The 23,121-nt window shown below is 36.6% G+C and overlaps 1 protein-coding gene across 7 annotated transcripts in view; it reads right to left on the bottom strand.

Moving 5' to 3' along the window:
* Positions 1-333: 333 nt before the first annotated feature.
* Positions 334-23,121, bottom strand: part of EPB41L2 (erythrocyte membrane protein band 4.1 like 2) — a 107,862-nt gene continuing 85,074 nt past the window's right edge. For 3 of the 7 annotated variants that reach the window (XM_030446941.1, XM_030446942.1, XM_030446943.1), the window contains 11 exons: positions 22,735-22,797; positions 19,837-19,983; positions 18,431-18,535; positions 15,390-15,533; positions 14,273-14,326; positions 13,514-14,071; positions 12,005-12,127; positions 11,415-11,513; positions 9,272-9,352; positions 6,311-6,449; positions 334-2,431 (listed from right to left, as the gene is read on the bottom strand). In XM_030446941.1, the coding sequence (XP_030302801.1) occupies positions 6,342-6,449; positions 9,272-9,352; positions 11,415-11,513; positions 12,005-12,127; positions 13,514-14,071; positions 14,273-14,326; positions 15,390-15,533; positions 18,431-18,535; positions 19,837-19,983; positions 22,735-22,797 (1,482 nt within the window). In that variant the 3' untranslated portion in view covers positions 334-2,431; positions 6,311-6,341. The remainder of the gene's footprint in view (positions 2,432-6,310; positions 6,450-9,271; positions 9,353-11,414; positions 11,514-12,004; positions 12,128-13,513; positions 14,072-14,272; positions 14,327-15,389; positions 15,534-18,430; positions 18,536-19,836; positions 19,984-22,734; positions 22,798-23,121) is intronic. The other 4 variants (XM_030446945.1, XM_030446944.1, XM_030446946.1 and 1 more) reach the window with 4 other exon arrangements.

Below are 23,121 nucleotides of genomic sequence, written 5' to 3'. Positions count from 1 at the left end.
GCTTGTGAAGTGCCTCGAGAACAATTTCTTTTGTTGCCTGTTTCAGTTTTGCTATAGATACATTAAAAATGTAACAATGAACATTCACCAGAATTTCACAATATCCCAGGAAACTCAAATAATTAAGTAAAATCAGAAACTGTAAAACTTGAATATTTTTAGGACTGATCACACTTGGGGCTTATGTTCTTTGTGTGACAACAGCTGTTTAATTTGTACATGTTTAATTAATGCAAGTAATAGCACAAGCTATGCTGACCTGAAAGCACTATTAATTTTTCCCTGACTAAAGGTCCCAATTAGTATTTGAAGAAACACAGCTCTCAGTGGAGGTAATGTTTTCAAGGATATTATATTTGCAGGTTTAAGGATTCAATACAATTGCATTAAAAACCAATATTGATCTAGCGTCTAACATCAGAGGGATCCAAATCGATAAGGAATTGAAGTAATATGCTTTCCTCCCATCAGCTGAGTTCTGCAACTAATACCACACCACATCACAAATACCAGAAAGATTTTATAGAGCTTTTTCTTAAACACTTCTGTATGAAAAATCAATTAGGAAATCCTCCTATGTGTATGTATCCCTCCACTTTGACTTTCACTTACATACTCCAAACTTGTCACTTCCTTGACAAGACTGCCACTGATGCAGTGTTGTGGCAGTGTTCATGTTAGGAGGCTGGGTGGGGTTCTCTTCCCTTTTTTGAAAGGTAGAACATGTCTGTTTTTGAAGAAAAGCTGGTAAGATTGGTATCTGATATTTTTCCAGAGATTATGGGATGCAATAAAGAATGCCTGTATGCATACAGAAATCAGTATCTTGGTTACTGTTGTCTTATGTTATCCAAATAACATGAAGCCAAAACTATCAGGAGTTTCTGTTAAGCAAGCACACCGACAGATGGCAGCAATCTCAACTGAGAATAGCACCAAAAATGCATTGCTCACAAACGAAAAAGAATGTAGTGAGAAGTGTTATGATCTGTTTTGTTACTTGAAGAGCATCATAGAGTCTAACTCAATGAACTCAGAAACTCTAGTAACCCTGCTACTACTTTTCAAGGTTCTGAGGCCTCTAGAATTGCAGTTCTCAGAACTGACTTGGTCAATTTAAATATCTCTCAAATTTACATCTGAGTGCCAGAAGTCATACAGAGAATAAACAACTTTATTTTATAACAGAATTACTGAAAGCAAAATATCACTTAATACAACTTCAAGCTGCTATAAATCTAATTTGGCCTTTCAACTTTACACAGAGATGACAGCAAAAAAAAAAAAACAACAAAAAAACCAAAACCACCCCAAAACAAATCCAACCAACCAACCCACCCTGGAAGAACAACATAAAAATAAACTCCAAAATAATTAACAAGTTTTCTCAATGGCAGTCTCAAATGATGGTACTGTCTTATTACTTTAAGAAAGGAGTCCATTGTACACTCAACTCAGTATCCTAAAAACCTGCATTAACCATTAGATGAAGCATTTGAAACATAAACCTTCTCAATAACAGCAACGTCAGTTCTAACATGGAGACAGTGCAGTTTAATAAAAAGCAAGCATTCTATACAAGTATTCAAATAATGGAAGTGTTGAAGTTTGGACACAGTAAGAAAAAAAAGCACTAAGGTTTTAAGCTGCCTAGATCATCTCTCGTTGGAAGAAGACAAAGAGATTTTATTCCTCCTTCTTTCCTTATCTGGAATGCTGCAGACAGCAGAACATCTCAAAAAAGTTGAGCATTGGCACCAAAGTGCAAAAAGAACACAGTGCTCAGTCAGAAGAAATGGGTCTGCAACTCCTTCTCCTCTCTAGACTGCCACACCATCTCTGCTCCACAGAGTGGAGGACCTTAGAACAGAAAGAGTTACAGAGATATCAGTATAAAATTTATCCAAAGAAACACATTTCTTCAAATTTTAGGAAATGCTGTATTTTTATAAAAATCTTTGTTATGTGATACCATATATTTACCTGAATAATCTGAAAAAAAAAATTCTGTAAGTTACTCCAGTAAAAGATTTCACTTGAAATATTTGGAAAAACCTATCTAAATTAGTAAAGATCCCCTTTCCTGCACAATTACCACCTCCTCCAGTGAACAAAGCTCTCCACACTTTTTTTTGTTCACTTTCATGTAATTAAGAATCAGCTTCAAAACCACAAGTATTTGTGCAAAAGAAGATCATACCCTCTAAAACTTCATTTTAAAAAAATAATCTAAGATTGTTAAGAAGTGGTTATAAAAATAAACAATAAAGACTGTAAGGAAATATAGACCAAAGATGTTAAAATGGAGTTTGGTATTGGCATTTAAGTCTTGGTCATCATTGTTAGGCTTGGTGAATTCAGTTGAGTAGTGATGACTTGGAATGATTACAGTTCTTCGTGGTCATAATCATGGTCAGTATAATCTTTGCTTCTGGAAGAAAAAGAAGGAGGAAGATTACATAAGCATTCATACAGGATATTATGTGGATGTCAGATCAGAGTAAAAAAGTCATTTTTTCATACAGGTTATTTTGGGGGAAGTTTTTTTCGTAAGAAACTGGCAATAACTACAGCCCTCTTCAATCATGATGTAAACAGTAACTCGGTTTCTGTCTACACTTTTCTTGCTTTAGGGTATTATTTCCCTTCACACAACTGTCACAGTATTTTAATGGTCACCTCTTGTACAGTTTACTGAAAATTTTAATCCACAATCTAATACATAAAACAAAATTAGTATTATTTGTTCAATTAGTTCAATTTGTTCAACCCCTCACAATCTTAGCATAATATCTCTCACTTTTATCAGAGAACACAAGTCTACAATATTGTCATATGCATCATGGCAGAGCTTTCAGCACCCTATAGACACCTAAATCAAAATTCATGGCATGACTCCATTGCCTAAACATAATCACCTAGAGCTGTTCCTGCAGTCCCACCTGTCCTTCAGTTGCTGCTACAGGAGGGCACAGGGCTCTTGATAGTTCAAGCTGCAGACAGATATGCAAGGCACATCAGGTGGCTCGTGTTTAGGGAGCAATTTCTTTTTCTTAATGTTTAACTGAAAGTTATCAGCCAAACAGGTCATCAGATTATCACTCAATTATATTTTGGAAACACCATTCCACAATGTATGTATTTTTTTTTAAAAAAAGAAAAACATCCTCAGCAGATGGGAGGAATTCTTTGAATGTTTATGCTGCATAAAATGTTCATAAACTAGTTAAATATTCAATGAAGGAACAGAAGCAACTTTGCAGCTGGTCATTAATGTAGAAATGCAGTGCAAACCTGCCAAGTTTGTTTCTTCCTACAATGACACAGTCTCTCCTAGAAAGATGCTGTCACTGCTTAATAGGATAGATTATAACACCAATTTTAAAGACAAATTCTGGATTAAGGTAGTATAATCAAACTAGCACATTATGCACAAAATATAACAGAAGAGGCAATCCCTGCTACCAAGACCTTTAAATTCACACTGTTTAATAATAAATGAAAAAATTTAATAATAAATATTACATATTAAAATAGTAAATCCTTTTAAAACAAAATGATCTGTTCTGCTGTCTCAGTGAAGCTTTCACATTAGGTCCTGCCATGTAAATGCTGAAAAAATCCAAGGAGGAGAGCTTGAGTATACATGTTTAATGTTGCTGTGTGCCAAGGGACCAGTGAAACTAACTAAGCCAGAACCATTATCCTTGTTACAAACTCTCTCAAAAGTGATGTGATTTCCTCCAAGTCTTTTTGGAGCATTTGTATCATATGAGTACTCATCCACACATCCCTATCTGACAGTTCAGTACAGTTCCATGCCCTCTGAAAACACATCTGGACCATACGTACCATTCCCATTCTCAGTGTCGCCAAGCAACAAAGCTACAAAATACCTCAAATTGAACACTGAAATAAAGGTACAGAGATTTGTACAACCTTATTTTTGTTGACTTGTCCTCAATTCTCTCTCCCTTTGTTATTTCCACAGTCTATAGCATTATTAAGATTCGTAATAATTTTTGAAAGGATTCATGTTATAACATTAATATCCAGGTGTCTGTTGACCTAGCACTTCCAAATTTGATCCATGTTGCTTTCCTGATTTCCACACTTAGAAGCAAAAATTAATTCCTTTTTTGAAACACACAGTCTGATCAAAACAAAATAATTTTTCAGCTCAAACTTAGCTCCACTGTGATGTAAAATCTCGAGCTTCTTGGCAAGATCAGAGGAAAATTGCCTAAAAGATGATTTATAAACTCAGCTAATCAAAACAAACATTGTAGTGCATGAGGCCAGGAAAAGCAACTGGAATCACTTTGATGGAGAAGGTGGATAACTGGATAGTTTTCTTTCTGCAGGCAGAGGGCAGGTATCCTATTCTTGTCCTCCTGGACTTCTCCACAGCATTCAACACTTGTTCTATGCAGTGCTGCACTCCTGTCCAGATGTTCAAGAAAAGCAAGACCCTTGTGAGTAGATTAAATAAACTATAGTCTTTGGTCTGTACATTTCAGCTTCAAATATGCATCTGAGATCAGTGACTAGCTCAAGGAAGACTCTGATGCCTTGACACTGGTCCTCTTTCATAAGTAGCATCCAATAGGTGCACTGCATAGCCTCTCAAACTGATGCTTGCATCTTTTCTCCTCTGCACCACAGAACTGATACTTGAAAGTAAAATCTTCAGCACCAGGGAAACTCAGGTACAGCAGTAAAAGCATTCCAACATGAGAAACTGTCAGGATTATGTGAAATACATCCTTCTCTCTAATATCTTACATAAAATTTGGAATCATAGGTGTCTCATTTTTCATTTATTCCTGTCACTTTAATAGTCCTCACGATACCTAGATGTCTCCTGAAGCTGTGGGATGAAGTTTATGACAGGTAGACTCCTTTGCCAAAAACCTTTAGTTGATATTAAGGGAATGCATGCCTAGAACACTCTTTCCACAGGCTAAAACCAACATTTGTAGAAAGCGCCAAGGAAATAAGAATCATGACCACTCTCATTTCTTTCAAAAATATGAAACTTCCTCTACCTTGACTCCCCCTACATTAACATTGATCAAAATTGGAACGGGCTGGCTGGGGAGGTGGTGGACTCTTCATCCCTGGAGACATTTAAAAAGCGACTCGATATGGCACTCAGTGCCATAGTCTAGTGACTGTGGCGGTAGTTGATCAAGGGTTGGACTCGATGATCTCTGAGGTCCCTTCCAACCCAGCCGATTCTATGATTCTATGAAATGCTTAGTAAAAAGTTGTACTGAGCCCGTTCCCTTTTGGGATATGCCAATAACACCTCTGCTCTTGTAGTTTAATAGACTCATCAGCAGACACTAAGTTGTCTCTCAAAGAAGGATTAAAACATTTTTTAAATTTATTTTTAAATGTCTCCCTTTTCCAAAAGATACCTTTCCTTGAACCTGGATTTACAATTAACAAAACTACCAAGTTTGAAAAATCTGAAGCTTGAAGTTTCATGCTATCAGCCTGTGTCATACACAAAGGAAATCTGAAAATTTATATTCCCCAACAGTTAAGACATTAGCCTATAACCAGTGCAACAGTGGATTTATTCAGCGCTCAGTCTGATTTTTCTATTGAATACAGTATGAAGCAGAACAGGGTTGGTTAGGTTTCATTTTTGTTGTGGTTTTCGTTTTGTGGTGTTTTTTGGTTGTTTGTTGTTTTGTGGTTTTTTTAACTTCTTTCTAGAAATGAGAGCCTAAGAAAATGACATTTCTTAAAATACCTTTCACCTGATAAAAGGCTTTAACACTTGAGCTTGCAATGCATTTACCTCCTGGCCTGGGAAAATGATAAAAGGTTAAATATTTCCCTGTGCTTGGAATTAAGCTGACTAAATTAAAATTTCCAAGTGTGCCCTTTCACTACCAGGAACCGTACACAGTCTTTCCACTAAACAAGCCAGATGTAAGGCTTAGGACTGTAATGGTACAGGTAAACAGAAAAATGTGACACATCCTTCATATTTTGCAGAAATAACCCAAAAGCACTTCAATATAAACTACATCAACTGGATTAAGCATCGCAGGAAATGCCATGAGAACACTGTGACAAAACAGAGATATACACAGGAAAATTTGTGAACTAAGTTTATGTAATATTGTACTGAAGATAAAAATTCTTACACTAACTAATGGTGTTACCATTAGTACCTGCTTCAACTCACCATTTTCTGACATGTCTCAAAGAACCCCCCTATTTTTCAAGCCTTTTATTACAGAATACAACAAAATTTATGCTAAATTTTCCTATGTTAATTGCCGAAGCTTACCTTAAGTATTTCCTTGATGGCATTTTTGAGTTTACTCTTCATCTTCCTCAGCAAGTTCAGTTTCTTTGTGCACCACAACTCTTGTGACAGACATGTCAGGGTGCTGTTCTTTGGCTTCTTTGATTGCCTGTGCCAGGGCCTGCAAAGGTATTTGAAATATGAAACTCAACAACAGCAAAAGGACATTTATGTGGGGCCAGAGAACGTGAGAGTAGGATTGGAAATTTTTGCTATCATTGTTCAGAACTCTAAATTCCTGACCTTGAGAGGGGTCAAGAAACAAACAAACAAGAAAAACCCGAAACCCAGAAGATGCAGCCAAGCAGCAAATAAAAACCAAAACAAAAAATTCAACACAAAACCAAACCTCAAAACACAAAACTGAACAGCAAAAAAACCCTAAGCCACTATGCTAAAAAAGTTAACAAAATTTCCAGAAATTAATAAATAGCCATTAAGTTATCCTGTAACTTTTCTATCTCATTTTAGGAGACAAAGTATTCTTATACTCCAGAAGCTTTTGAACTGCTGCAACAAATCTGACAAATAAAGACTTAACAAGGACATATACAGTACAAAAAAAGTGAGAGTTCTCATCAGTTCCCTGAGCAAAATGGAAAGGTCCTTTGAAATGTGCACTAAGTACGGTACTGAAACTCTGGAAGATCATAGCAAACATTTCTTTCACAGCACAAGAATGTCCTTTGTCTCCTTTTACTACTTTAAGAGAACTTTCCCTAGCCTAGTTTAACTCTGTGAAGTGTAAATATTACTCAGTTGCTTATAATCCCTCCTCTGTATTTTCAGAATTTTTATGTTCTTAAGAGATGTACCAACATACACAGCTGGCACCTGAACTAGATCATTGTTTTAGGTCCCTTCCAACTGAAATATTCTATTCTTCTCTATACAAGACTTTACAATCACATAAGAGCATCCTCTGAGAAAGGGGAGGTAAAAGAGAATCTGGGACTTTCTATTCCTTCCCCTGATCTCAATCTTACTTCAGTGAGCTGTATTACTGTTGGAACCTAAGGAAAAAACAAGAAAGCAGAAGGCATTCTGAGGCAATAAGAAACTTGCTATTGACCTCAGTATCAACCACAACTAGGAAAACCCCAAATATACTAGAAGCAGGAAAATATAATGTGGTGAAAATGTCTATTTTCACTTATGAAAGCAATAATTTCCTGAGCTATAGGTGGTAAGTGGGAGAAGAAATAAATAATGAGAGAGAGAGGGAAACACCTCCACTACCAACCTTAACTATTAAATGACAATGAATTTAAAATCCTACAATGAAAATACATAGAGAAGAACACTCAGTGTGCACTGGTACAATACTGATGTTCGCTGATTAATTCTAAAAACTTTTTATTAATTTGTCTTTTACAACATGCCACATGGAATCTCAGTAGCACAAATACAGATTTAAAAGAAAGTGTTGAGATTTAAGAATCAGTGCTTATAATCAAACCATAAACAATGTAAAAAAACTTAGGTCTCTAGTTGCTAAATTACAAGTAGTACAAGCATATGTATTCTGAAATGCCAAATTAAATTACTCTTTTCCTACTGAAAAGAGTTTTATTGATGTAGGGAGCTAAAAGAATAAACATCTAGCACTTTGTGCAGCTAAAGAGCTTCCTACCCACTGAGGAAAAGGTGGTAGAGATTTCTTAAATCTGTTAAAGGATGCTCACTGCTACTTTAAATGTCAGTGATTAAAATCTTATTTTGTACTTCCTTTTTTATAATTTCATTTTCTACCTCATTACCCATCTCTCTCAAAATAAAGCTGGGCTTAGAAAATAGTTTCTGGTACACTAAACTTATTGTGAGACCTTTCACAGGATGGTCACAGTTGGAAAAGACTTCTAAGATCACTATGTCCAAATGTCCAAAAATGTCCAAAGCACAGTGAATGTGTGTCAAGGTAAACAAGGACAATGCCCGATGCTGAACAGCCCTGTCATTTAATTACAAATTTCAATAAGAGACTCAACTTGTCAAGAGCCACTTTCTGGAGGCAAATCAAAATGTGAAATTAAATTCCTTGAGAGCTCTCAGTATATTACAATTAAGAACTTAAATCAAATCCTGCTGTGCTGATTTGTGTAGCTTTCATAAAGCTAGAACAGGATTCACTGCAACTTTACACAGGTGGACTTTTCAATTTTCATTACCTAGTGACTGTTGACTTTGTTACTACAGCTTCTAGTTTCTTAGATGAAAAACAATAAAAAATGTGTAATCATCACCACAAAGAATAGATAATTGCACTTTCTTTGTTATTCTCCCGTATAATGATTCAATTCAACCTGCTTAATTGGTCAGATGTAATTTTTAACATTAATTTCTAAGGCATCATAAGATACTGCTCTGGTACTGATAGAGAAAAATGGTTCTTACATATTATTCTAGCAGATCAACAACTACTTTTTTTATTCATAATTCTATAAATACAAGTCAAAAATTACTTTTTAAATTAGAGCAGTTTATGCTTTCATGTATTTCAAACTTTCAGTCAAAATGAGTCCTTATTCTGATGTTGTTGACAGAACATAGTAGAGACTAGCTATCCAGATGAATGTATCAAAATAGGATTATTTTAATAATGCTTTTCCTCCTAAATGGCAAAAAGAGCAGTAAGCAAATTGGGTATCTTCCAAGAAAAACAAACCCCCCTCCCATAAAACAGCCATCCCTTTAAAAACAGTAAGAAAACCATTCACATGATTTATTATGCCAAGTTAAAAATGTTGGTTTTCTTTTAGTTATATTCTAAAGGCTCCTTATTGACAACCCACAAAAGCTCAACAACTTTGCCACAATTACCAGTATCAGCATCCTCTCTTCCAATGTCCCTAGCTTTGTCTTATTCCAGGTTTATAAAATACCATCTAGAACTCACTGGACTATAAAAAGCCCACAGTAAGTGTCAACATCTTGCAAACTCACCTCATCATGGTCAATATCTGCATCTCCTGTAATGACAATGCGCTTCTCAATTCTTGTTTCTGATACTCCACCTTTTACCATCTACAGATGGCACAAAAAAAGAAAAATAGTAAGAAAAAAGACGGCATCTTGTAATTATTCCACTTTTTTGCCACAAAGCACTTTTTTCTGGTGCACTAAAGAAAAAAATGAGTTGCAACTAGCAGTAAATATTCTCAGTGCTAAATCACCCTTTCCTTTTTCAGTTACAGAGTTAGTCACATTCTAGCAATTGCTAAACTTGATAAAAACCAAGCAGTAGAGAATTACTATTTTACAGAATCAGCTTGACTCCAAGCCCAATTCCACCTTCTTCCACCATATAAAACTGGCAATGAGGAAATTACAGGAGTCTTCTCTTTGATTTCAACCAATCTATCATGGACCCCTTCTCAGTCCCTGAAGAATCCTATGCCATTAAATACAGACACGATCTTATTTTTAGCTCTGCTGTTCATGGATGTTAGCGAGATATCTTCAGTTTATTTCAAATTGCTGGTGGAAATAATTATGTTTCTTCATTTCTTATTCTAATGATCAGAATATTTTATCTTATAGAAAAATTATCACAGAAATAACATATACTGGGTCTGGTTTTTTTTTTTCCCATCCTGTATACAACAAAAGAATGAGCTACTATTTAAGATATACTTGCACATATTAGCAAAAGAGGTTGTCAAACATGGGAACAGGCTGCCCAGGGAAGTGGTGCAGTCACCATCCCTGCAGGTATTTAAAAGATGTGTCAGTGTGGTGCTTAGGGATATAATTTTGTGGTGGACTTGGCAGTGCTGGGTTAAGAGTTGGACCTGACTACCTTGAAGGTCTTTTGCAACCAAACAATTCTATCAGCTAAGATCCAAGATGATTCTGTTAAGAACACAACTAGAACATTAAAACTATTTTGCCAGGTCCCTTTATCTGTAATGAATGGTTTGGGATGCAAAATAGTTCAGAAAAGTCAAAGTGTCTTTTGAATCAGAGATAAGCAGTCTTTAAGAAAAATAAGAATTTCCTGCATTATGGTAATCCAAGTAATTTTTTAGTAGAAGACAAGACTGAAACCATTTTATTTAATGGTTCCTTGCAAAAAGTAGCATTATTTTACATTTACTTTATAAGTGAATCTCCTCTTCCCCTCTCTTGCTGTGGTAGTACAATTTGTTGAATGAAGACTTTTTCCTAAAATGGTGGTGATTTAACAATTCCAAAAGGGAAGAGGAGACTCAAAATACTTACATTTTGAATTCTACGCTTACTTCTTTCATGTGACTTTTATCTGAAAAATTTCAATCATCCTTCCACAGTCACTGTGTGAATATACCTTTCAGTGAAAAAAATCCCAAAGTGAACCCTTATGTCTTCCCTTCCCTCTTGTCTTTTGCTTCACCCCAAAAAATGCTTTCTGTAATTTTCTTGGAAAACTATGTTAAGAGTTCAATGACAAGAGTTCAAAACTGTTGTTGGGACATGCCTAAAATTTGAGAAATATTCTCATAAATTAACAACAACATTCAGAATTATCACCACACTTTCATAGTTCTAACATCCTCTGGCACGTAATTCAGCACCAAAATACATTTGCAAAGTAATCTGGTGGACTGATCTGTTTTTAAATATGCTCTAGACCCAGCAGAACAAGGATCATCAACATTAAGGCTTAAACAACACTGTTTCAGTTCATTGTTATAACTGATGCCATCAGGAGGGCTCCTGTGGACCTCAGCCAAACCAGTTACAGTAACACAGATTCTGTAAGATACTAGTGAGTTATGACTGGACTGAAACTGTAAAAATTTAGGTACATACTCACTTGTCAAACACAGAAGTAAGATCTGCATGAAGTAATACAAAACCTGCCCTTCCCTGTCCTGTTCCCAGTTATTCCTGCTTACTCATTAGGAATTTTGTTTGAAAACTACATACAGAAAGGTTAGCTCTCACACATGGAATGAACTCAATCCATTTCAAGTCAGCTTTCTTCAATAAATTAGCAGATATGTGAGAAAGCTCAGGTAAGATTTTATTTTGAGGGTCTGGGATGTTTTTGTGGTTTGTTTGTTTGTTTTTTTTTTTAGTTCAGAGAGACATTATTACATTTTACCTTTGTGATATGTGTAGTTGTGGTAGTAGAAATTGACTCCGATGTAATTGTCTGTGCACTCAGCAACATGCCACTATCACCAGCAGCACTGCCATCAAACTGCAAGGAAAAAGAAATTCTATGTTGACACTTAAAGGCTTTGTTTACACAGCCAAAAAAGGCTGGTTTCCTTATAAAACACACTCCTTAGTTCAGTTGGAACTGAAATCTAAGTAGAAGCCATGCAAGTTTACTGAGCCATACAAGACTCATTATAATACATTCTTGTGGAAAGTTTATTTACATGTTCCTTTCAAGACTAGTGAGATATGTTAATCAAGTTTCCAAAACTAAATCTGATTTACACATATGCAGGCAGCAACTAAGTCCTTACATAAAAAAAACCCCAACACTTAGAACTTCAGAAGTAATGATGCTTTGTCTACACACACATCACTTACCTAATTTATAGCCAAAGCATACTCTTAGCTGCTAGAAAAAAGAATAGGCTTTTGAAAAGCATTATTTGGACATTATCTATTTTGCTCTACAAGTAACTGGAATAAAAGAATAGTTTGCAAGCAATATAATAAATAACCCAGCCACCATACCTGTGGAGACTCATACGTGATAGTTTTAGTTTCTGTTTGAACAATTGGAACTTCTTTAGTGGAGATTTCAGTTCTCTGCGTGGCATCCGAAATGGTTACCATCTCTGTTTTCACTACTGGAGGCTGTGGTGCAAGAAATAACCAATCAATTGAAAAGACATATGAAAGTCTGTAAAGTGGACCAAGCAAACAAAACTAAGAACTCGAGAACTGCCCAACAGTAAGATAAGTATTTGTGTGTCTTCCCAGTCCAAAGAAATGCAATAAGCAAGCAAAGTGAAAAGACTAATACAGCAGCCCAATAAACATAACATGGCAGGAAAATTTAATCTCCTAATAACCTTGCCAAAGTTCTGTGTTCCAGCCAACAGTACATATCTCAGAGATCAACTACTAAAAAACCAAGCTGCAACCCAAGCATTGAAAACGTGTAAAAGAGCTTAACTAAGGAATCCCAGAAAAAAACAACACAACAAACAAACCCTTTTCTTTCTCTCACAGACACTTGGGACACACAGCAGACCTTTCCCCTATACCTGCAAACTACACGTATTTTTGGGAAGTGTGGGTGCCTGCAACTTCTAAAGGTCTTATAAACTAATTCCTTCCCATCATTAATCAGAACTGTGTATGCAAAAGATAGCAAAAGAAAAAAGGTAACTTGTTTGGATTTAAGTGCAAAGAAACAAAGAAATTGCCAACAGTAAAAGAACAAGCAGATATGTATCTAGGAAAAAAACCACCCAACTGCTGAAAAACTCATAAGATCATGAAAACTTTCCAGAGATTAATACCTAGGCTTCATTTTTTGCCCTCCTACTTCTTTCTAAAGTTTGCCTCATAAAGAACCCTTCAACTTTGTTTCATTTAAAATGATTGTGACTGGAACCCATGCATGCTTCCTTAAATACCTACTGCATTAGGAAGACTTCACAGTAAGATTGTTACAAATGCCCTAACAATGCAGTGCTTTCAACTATGTGATTTCTAGCTGTACTTACTCAAGTCTGTAAATTCATAACACTTGTTTAAGAAGGAAAAAAAGGGCTAGACAAGTCGTGAGTAATGAGGGGGGTGGAAAGGAACAAAAATTGTGACAAGGGTTTTCTGATTTCAATTGCCAATAGTTTCCAATAACAATTGTATGCCATGGACATGTCAAAAACAATTGACATAGACAAGACAAGACTTAAAACACTGGAAACATGTAAATAATAAATATGCTTTATATATGTGCATAAAAATTAGGGGGAGATAAAAAAGGAGATGTCAGTCTTCGGAAGGTTTGCCTTACACTGGTGATTCTCACTCAGTTCTAGCAAAAAGTCAGAAACCATAACTGAAGGAGACAGAATTTCACTGCTCATCAATGGTTTCCCCTTCCAAATGATCTTAATCTTGTTGGATGCCTGAAGAGCTGGAGGAACAGGAGAAGAAGAAAGGCAGGTATAGTTTCACCCCAAGAAATACCTCTGTGTAATCTAGTTGCGAAACTGTTCTACCATTTACCTCAGAACAACAAATTATTTGTGGTGCAACATCAGTGTCAACATGAGACACATCTCCATTGAGTTTGAGCTGTTCTTCCTCTTTTTCTTCACCTAAATCCTGCTTAATTTCCTCTGACAAATTCTTCTCTTCTGTAGCTATGGTAACTGCATTTTCCTGGACCAAATCTTCAGCTATAACTTGTGTATGCTCAACTGGCAGATTTAGTTTACTGCCTTCTTGTGTGGCTTCCACATGCTGTATTTTTTCTTCTTTTCTCTTCACGTCTTCCTCTTCTTCCTGTTCTTCCCTGATGACTTCCTCAATTGCCCTATGATGTGGCTGGTATTCTCCCACCTCTTCATCCTCACTCTCACTACTACTGCTGCTGCTGCTGCTACTATCTGATGGCAATGATGAAGAGTCCTTTTTTGACAGGTCATCCACCTTACATGTTTCCCCAGCGTCAGTGGTAACTTGCATTTTCCCTTTGTTGTTTTCCTCTACGACTAGTGTTTCTTCTATCCCAACCTCTGCCTGCTTCTTCTCCTCCACTATGTCCAGAGTCTCATGTGAACTCTGCACAAAAACATGGATGAGGAAAAACAAAAGTATATGAATAAATTAAAATGATGGAAACAAAATTAGCTGATGGTTGGTTCATGTCATGTAGAAGAAAAATGATGGTTGTGATGGTTAACTGAAAAAGGAAGGAAAGAAAGAATGAAGATGGACTGGAAAAGTTAAAGCCAAATTTAACTACGGAAAAAGCAGCAGAACCTTATCAGCATCGCTGACTCCAGTACAAGGCCCTTCTGCTCTGGCAGCATGTCTCTGTGAAACAAAAAGCAATCAGAAGACAAAAATCAGTGCATAACCCTTTTCAATAGTGCAACATCCTCCAAGCAAGCTTTACAAATGTGATTCTAGCTAGATACACACTGTGTAGTCATTGCGAGACTCACACAGAACTATGCTGCTCCCTTTCTTCTGTTTCATTGAAATATTACATTCAAATGTAGGTAGGAATCACAGACATTATTAATTAGGATAAGAAATTAATTATGACTGAAAATAAAAGCATGAATGCACTGCCTCGTGAGACAGTTTTTTCTCTCAGTTATCACAGGAATTAAGAATAATATTAAGGGAAAGTAAAAAAACACCTATTTAGCATTCTACTATCAGTTTGTCATCATACAAAAAAATAAAAAGTCTATAGTAAGATTTTCTTAGTTGTTCATCTTTGTTTTGTTACTTTGTGAGAGTTAATAGGTGATACTGTTTAAGGTGGTACATTGTCAGAATAGCAATACAAAGTTATCAAGATGATCTCATTAGGCTTCAGTCTGGAGCCAAAATGATGACATTAAAGCAGCTATATTAGTATTTGTTCTGTGACAAAGTGATCTGTGATGGATATCTCAGAAAGCCCATGCTAAATTATATAGGTTATTTGTTTTAACATATTTTTAGTGAATGGTTTGCAATAAAATTTGAGTCCAAATGGTAAGAACGCAAAAATCAACACATCATCTGTGACTTAATCCTAGCTTTTTTTTTTCTTTTCCTCCCGTTCACCAAGCAAAGCACCACCAGAATGCCAGCCAGCATTCCTGGTGAAGCTCAAACAGCCACCAACTACTATGTCTTGAGTGTTTCAAGTACAGAGTCACCCTCTCTCGCTGGATCTCTCTCCCCTCCCATACAAGCCACCAGCTTACCGCCTTGGACAGGCGGGATGCAAGCTGCCAGACACCTCCCCGGCACTGCTGAGTGACCCCCTCCCTCTCCATCCCGCAGCTGACAGGGAGTGTGTGTGTGCCTGTGAGGGGGGGTGTCTGTGTGTGCCTGCCTGTGAGGGGGGGTGTCTGTGTGGTTGAGGGTGGGTCAGCACCTGAGGGGGCGGCGCGGAGCCGGCGGTCTCCTCCCCCGCAGCGCCCTCTGCTGTCCCCGTGCTGGCGGCGGCGCAGGGCGCTCTGGCGCTGACGCCGAAGGCCGCCTTACTAAATAAAATGGAGGTGATCTCCTCTTCTAGGCTCTAGACGAGTTGGGGAAGGGAAAGGACAGAATTAAAACAGTGACGGACTTAGCGGCAGCGACCTACAAAGCAAAAGGTTCGGCAAGAAAGACACATTGAGAAAGAGGAGGACTCGGCGGGGAGGTTGCTGCGGGAGCAAGGGGGGTGGGGAAGGACTGAGAAGGGACAGGACAACAGACTGCTGTCACAACACACAGGGTATCCTAACACTGCATCTCTCTACCATGCAGATTACACGATAACACTTAAAAACATTAACATATCCATGGATTTTTCCAAACAGAACAGTTTACCTAAGCGGTAATTCTGTGTTTGCTATTGGGATGCTTCCATTTTAAAATTCAATTTTTAACACCTCCCAGTGTCTCATGGGATCAGAGCTTCAGGGTAGGGAGTTAAATACATCTGGCTTTCAACAATACATACCCACAACACTGAAACTGGGATTTCTTTATAATGTGTATATATAAAAAATATACATACTCCCACACACATATGTATGTTTTCCAAATGCTTAAGTAACCTAAGCACAGTAATTTCTATATAAACATTTCCCATTCTACTGGGAGAGCTCATTTCATTCAAACATATGTAAAAGTGTATGTAGCTTTAAAGAATGAATAAGGTTCACAGTCTGGTCTATTGTCTGCAGTACTATAACTACACAGTAATGCAAACATTTAACATTCACGTGGGTACAAGCCTTGAAAAAGGCTAAAATTCGTGTTTCCCATTTTCCTTCCAGGAAATGTTGTATTTGGTTAGAAGTAAAAACAGGTAAAGTGAAAACCCAACAATGTAACAAATACCTAACATGGACATAACACACATTTTGACAGCACTGAGTAAAGACACATTTCTGCCTTAGAAAAAGGTACCACAGAGAATCACAGCAGAAGCAGATGCCAGAGGAAAGCCGAGGTGCCATGCGGACAGCTGCAGCCTGTGGACTCGCTGTGTGAGTAGCAACATAGAATCTGAACTGACATTAAATTGCATCATGCTGCTGTGTATATACTACAACACATATGGCATGCAGAAGAACAGAGAAGGAAAAGAAAGTGTCCCTGTGCTTCTTTACCCTACAACAAAATTTAGAGTGTATTTCAAAGATAGCTAAGAAAATCTAATGGGGATGCAAGTTACTGAATCTGTTGTAATGCAACATTCATAACCATCCGTGCAATGTGTTCCTCACTCCCACTTTCTTTCCCCAGTTTACCACTACTGCCATTAAATGGTAATCTATTAAGAGATTACATCAAAAGGCAAAAGTGTTCATGATACTCTTTCTACCCTACTCTGGTACCACGTGTTTTCTAGTCACTCAAAGCAGTTGAAAAAAAGGGCAGGAGGGGCTCAAAATCTTTATATGGTCAGATTTTGTGCATATCTCTCCCCCCTCATAGATTTATAATTAGAAGACAGGTACATGCCACCAGTCTTTTTGCATTTTACCACTTTCTCATTTTAAGGTCTTCTAAACTTTTAAAAGAAAAACCCAATCACACAATTTGCTTGGTAATATAACTCCTGTTCCCTGATGAGGCATCTAGTAAGAATAATTAAATGTGTAGATAGAATTGGCACTCTTAATCAAATAACTGCAGTTAAAATCATGTATAAGCCTAGGAAGAAATTTAAATTCCTGGCAAATTCCTTCTGGTACACAGTGATATACATTAACACAAAATACTGTTTACAAGCAGCAGGGGCAGGGAACAGATTAAAAAAAATTATAAATATTGTGGGTATCCATAACATACCATTTCATATATTTATTCATGACATACCAATGTATCACAATTTCTGCTGTAATTAAGTCACAGATGCTGTGCCTTTTTGGGAGTGTGGTGATACAGAAGTACAGTGACACAAATGAGATATACCCAAAATAATATTTCTCATACAGAGAAAATTACTTATTTGCAAGTATTTTCATTGAAGCAAAAGAAGGAAGAAAGGAAAGAATATAAGCCATGTTCTTGCTTGATTCTTGCCTATTGTCCAACTATCCTAAAAGACTGTCAAGAAAAATGCAGTCCAGCAATAGGACTGAGTATAGTATTAGTCTACTAATACCAGCAAGATTGTAAGTTGGGGATAAAATAGCACTTGAACACAAATTTCTGCACATCCATCAACAAATATTTCAGTGTGGAAATATACTGTTCCCCAAACCTCATATAAATGTGTTACTGAAATAGGGCTGAAAACTTTACATCAACATAACCTCATCCTAGTTCCTAGGTGGTGGAAAATAGTTGAAAAGTGATGTAAAAAAGCAACATCATATTTGCTACCTGTCATCACTATCACACTGATAGTAATCCCACCAGTTATATAGTGGTTTACACTGCATAGATGTTTCATCAGCTTATGGAGAGAAAACTTCCCTCTTTTCTTGGATTGAAAAAAGGTAGTGAAGCGTGGAGGAACTCAGAACTCAGCTGCCTTTGAAATTAAGCTGCTTCTACAGCAATACCCACTTGAATGATTACATAGTGAACACTGAAAAGAAGTTCTTGTGTGAAGCATCAAGTAACTGCCAAACCATTATTTCCATCTGGAACAGGGACACATGTTTTGCTGTCATAAAATACATCATCCAGTGAAAAACTGGTTTTCTTTTCAAATAGTAGCCACTCAGAAATTCCCAGGCAGGTTAGTGTTCAAGCAGAATGTTGCTGGCATTCATATATGGGTGTGCATATATATATACACACACACACACACAGATCCTCGTTTACAACATGGCCTTCTCCTTTCAGTACTGGCTTAAAAAAAAAAAAAAAAAGTAAAATATATCTCCAATAAGGGAAAAAAAAGAAGAAAGAAATGCCCAAGCTAGCCTAGAGCAGATACAGCAAAAAGGCAGTAGGTTTCAGGGCAGCCACCTTATCAGTTTCCTCTGGTTTTGCTCCAGCAATCCATGGCATTGAAGTCCATTGCTTCTCCTTCCCAGGCAACGTTTTCACTTGGAAAATGGGGTCTCCTTTTCTCTATTTGGTTTTCATTTTATAAAACCAGTGTAAATCAACAATCAATGAGACAAGACACACACTATACATTAACATAAAACCAAATCATCTGAAAGTGACAGAACATGCTAGATGAGGAAAAAAACCCCTACAGAAATAAAACTTCTTATGGCCTTAACTTCAACAGAAAAAAAATCAACACAGAAAATACACACAATCACATAGTAAAAATTAAGTTAAATTTTTACATGAGTGCCTATTTTAACCAGAAAGGGATTTATAGCTGTTAAATGAACCAGTGTGTCACAAACATTTGAAAATTTGATCAACATTTGTACCTATGCATGCAGCACTATGTGTAGAAATATTCAGATATTACTCAGAAATTTGCAGAACAATTTCTTAGTAGAAACCATAAATTAACAAAATAGTAATTAAAGAAGTGATCCATACAGTCAGTGACTGTGTATCCGTATGCAGATGCATTTCTGATTGCTTAAGTACCTTATTAAAATAATGTTCTATTGACAAAAACAATTTAGTAGCATCAGGCAAGATTGATTGAAAGCTTGCCTCTCTGAGGACTGAAAAGAGTACTTAAGAAGTTAATGGGATAGGACAACAATACATTAAAGAGGGATGGGTAGGTACAACCAGTAAAGGAACCCCATAAAGGAAAGGGGTAACAGAGGATCAATTGTCTTACACTCTATGAAAGAGGCAACAAATAACTCCTCATAAAACTAAAAGTTTCACAACAGGAAAAGACATATTGTGGTAATTTTCTTGCCAGAAGGATTCAGGATGGTATTTACAGAAAATCATTTTGCAACTTCTGTTTTAAGGTTCAATCAGGAAGGAGGTATAGAGAAAAAGTAGGTAATTTTAAAGACTTTGGAGATAAAGGTAAATAAATTTTAACAACTACATGAACTATGTCCTGAAGAAGTCAACACTGTACATTAAGTTCTTGTAAGGGCCTTCTGAAACAACACACATGACATCATTCTATCATCACTAAACTGTATCTTCATCGATCCATGTAAATCAGTGAAATGTAAACTGTCCTTAACACAGGAAAATACTGCAATCATCTTAATTTTTTTTTTGTATTTACTCTAATTCAGTTGTTCTTGTAGAAGAATAGAATTCCACACATTAAAGTGAGATCCAATGGTAAGTGGTAAAAAGTTAATGCACACTTAGTATAAACAAACACTACATTAGCCAAGAAAGCATTAACTAAAGGACAAAATACATTTACTACAGCACATAGAGGGTTGTAGGGAAAGGCATGCGGACAAGTGTGTGCAGTGACATACCCCTTGTGTCTGGAGGGACAAAGGTGTGATACGCCGCTTTTCCCACTCATTGGGGCGTGGTTCAGGTGTGGATTCCATGAAATTGCGCTTGAGCTCACTAATGCTAGCCTGGTGTTTCAGTAAGTCGTCCTGGGTCTTATCCAGGTCCTAGCAACCCACAATGTAAAACAAAGTAGGACAAAACACGACAACAAAAGCGAACTTAACTGGGAAAAACAAACAAACAAACAAAAAAGAAACCAAAAAAGAAAGAAACCGAACCAAGGAAAGTGCCTTGTGTCTAAAAGATGCTCTTCTTTAGAGTGCTTAAAATAATAGCATTCAAGGCCATAAGGCAACTAAGAATTTTTTTAGGGTTTTTTGTAATGAAGGGCTACTCATACCATGTTTCTTCCATATTTCAAGGCAAACAAAAATAATGCTGTGCGTGGTTATTTAACAGAGGGCTATTTTCATGCAGCCCCATGAAACTACTACTGTTTCCACTAGTTACTTACTTTCATCTAAAATTTGTAAGTATAGAAGGAAGAGTTTTGGGAGTATTGCACAACTAACATCACTGCAAGCAGCTTTAAGAAAGAGTAGTCTAAAACAAGTGCAACTATAAAGTAGCATCGTTCTTGATATTACAAACTCCATGAAAAATATTTTCATGAAGACAATATTACAGGGCCAAATATGTAAGCAATTAACACCTGCTGTAAGCAATTAACACTTCAGAGGAACTACTAATTGTGCTTGTCATGTAGACTTAAACCTACGGGAAGAATGTGATTTAAAGACTTGAAGCCTGGTATCTTCCAATTTCACATTTCAGAACGTGACAGCAGACAGTGCTCAAGGAGAGGTAGTTTTTGTGCACATCAGTATGAAAGAGATGTTCTCTCTAAATTGTGCCTACACAGGCAAGTGTCAAAGGGGACAGCACAGCGTGAATATAAAATTAAATTTTATCATGACCCACTGAGGCCAAGCTGCAGAACATTGGACCAAATAGCTACAAGCTAGTTTTTCATTTTATATGCAGATACATAACTGAAACGTAACTGTTCTGGTAAGCAGACAAAAATCTATCTGCTTATTCCTCTTGGAAAGTCATTATCCAAACACAATGCTGGACTTCAGTGGGAAGAACAGAGTTCACTCTGCTTCCGTTATTTGTTTGTATTTATCTTGAGAAAAGCCTGTGTTGGTTATGCCTGCACTACTACACAAGAACATTTTTTCAGTATTCTGTGGTAAAATTCAAGTTAATGCCTGAGATCCAATTTTAGTGCAGAATTAAAAGACTGAAGATTAAAATGAAATAGTATCACTGGCAGGGGGGACTTGGAACTATGTGATCTTTGAGGTCCCTTCCATCCCAAACCATTCTATGATTCATGATACTACGACAATACTTTGAAGTTTTACTTTGACATTTTAGTTAGGATTTTGGTAGTCAGTGCTCAGAATGCAAATTCTTAAGTCACTAAAAAGCCAAATCCAATACAAAGTCTTTAGTTTCTAATTTCTTTTCGATTGCATGTTCAGCCCCTGTAACAGCTGTTGATGCTGCATATATAATTCCTAATTCTGCAAATTCTCACACGTTTTTTGAACACTAAGACCCTCTCCCTTTTGGCAGTTCAGAAGGTTCCTATTGTCACAGGACCAATGCTTCACTTTTAATCTAGGACTAAGAACTGAGACATCAAACATTACCTTCTAAAGTATGAATTTTGAGTGAAGTAAAACCTTATGTGAAAGACATTCCATTACATAACTAACAATCACCATAGTTTAAAAAAAAGCAAACAACCCTATCTTGGCTTGACACAAGGCACGTTTCTTGGACTTGATCAAAGCACAGTTACACAATGCACACTTTCAGTGCTTTAGTAAGTTACACACAAGCAAAGTTTCAATAGTGATCAAAAGCTGCAAAAAGCCAAAAAACTTATTAGTTGGGTTACTGTGATCAATGTTTCCCTTCTTCTCTGAAGAAAATCAATGCTTTTTTAAAAGACAGTTTTTGTGACAAAGGGAATTATTTATAGCCCCATCTGGATGAATAAAATCCTACAGCAGTAGGATTTTTTAAAATCTCTTCAGTTACTAGTTTGTTATTAACCACATGTTAAATAACACTTTTTAAAATTACAGACAGTAGTTAATAATCCAGATTAACAGACTGTATGGAATTCTTATAATAAAAACATCTTTACTTCTGTGAGAAAGCACTACACATTAACATACTGTTCAAAGCTCTCTGCTCTTCATCTTTAATGAAAACCAACCTCCAGGAAGCAAGAATTACTTCCATTTGAAAAGTTAAAAAATAAGGCAAAGATTTCAGAAGCATATCTAACCATTCCCTTTAAAAATCTGATCCTTGCATACATTTCTCAAAGCTCCTAAAATCAACAAGTGTCAGAACCAGAAACAGTTTTTCCACAACTATATCACTGCTTGTGCCTTACTAACTGAATGTATTTTACAAAGGTTGATTTAACTGGTGAAAACTACAAATGCTGCTCAACAAAAGATGCACACATTAAGGATCAATATATAAAGATTACATTTGGGATTATGGATTGGATGGGGCACTTGCATTATCTAAACAGGGCTATTCTTCCCAGTTGCCACCTTGAAAACAACAAAAATACACAATCAGCACTGTAGCTAAGGGTTTGGTGGTTTGGAGTTGGTTTGTTTTGCATTAAAAAACAAACAAACAAAAAAAACTAAACAAAAAAACCCTCAGAAACTAAAATTATAAACATGCAACATTTCCAAGCTGGTTTTCCCAACATGCACTTCATGCACTGTGTCCATAACAGCCTGCAAGTGACCTCCCATCCCATGCAGCCTGGCAGCCCGTGAGAAGGGAAAGAGTTTCTTATATTATATACAAACCTCCAACATTAAATTGCTATGTCTGACATAAATATTTTCCCCGTCTACTCTCAAGGAATTGCTCTGTGAAATTAAGCCACATAAAAATAAAAAAATAAAAATGAACATAAAATGAAGCAGCAATAAAAAAAGACCCTTAGAATTAGACAGTTAAATAACAGAAACAAAACGGTAAGGTGAAAAGGCACTATTTCAGACTAAATCCACAGAAAGTTTAAGGTGCTAACAAGGCAGGCAGCTACAGCCAGATTTAATTGTAAAAAAAACAACCATGCACCTTCTGCTGTGCTTCCTCCTCTTCAGATTCCACCTATGTGAGCATGTGACAAATTATCAATAAAAGGAGCTGTTAACATATGCTTACAAACATAGAGGCTACATCTCTGT

The sequence above is a fragment of the Calypte anna genome, chromosome 3 (genome assembly GCF_003957555.1).
Source record: "Calypte anna isolate BGI_N300 chromosome 3, bCalAnn1_v1.p, whole genome shotgun sequence".
NCBI lineage: Eukaryota > Metazoa > Chordata > Aves > Apodiformes > Trochilidae > Calypte > Calypte anna.
The sequence above is the reverse complement of the archived record's forward strand: the minus strand, read 5'-3'. Positions and strand labels throughout refer to the sequence as shown.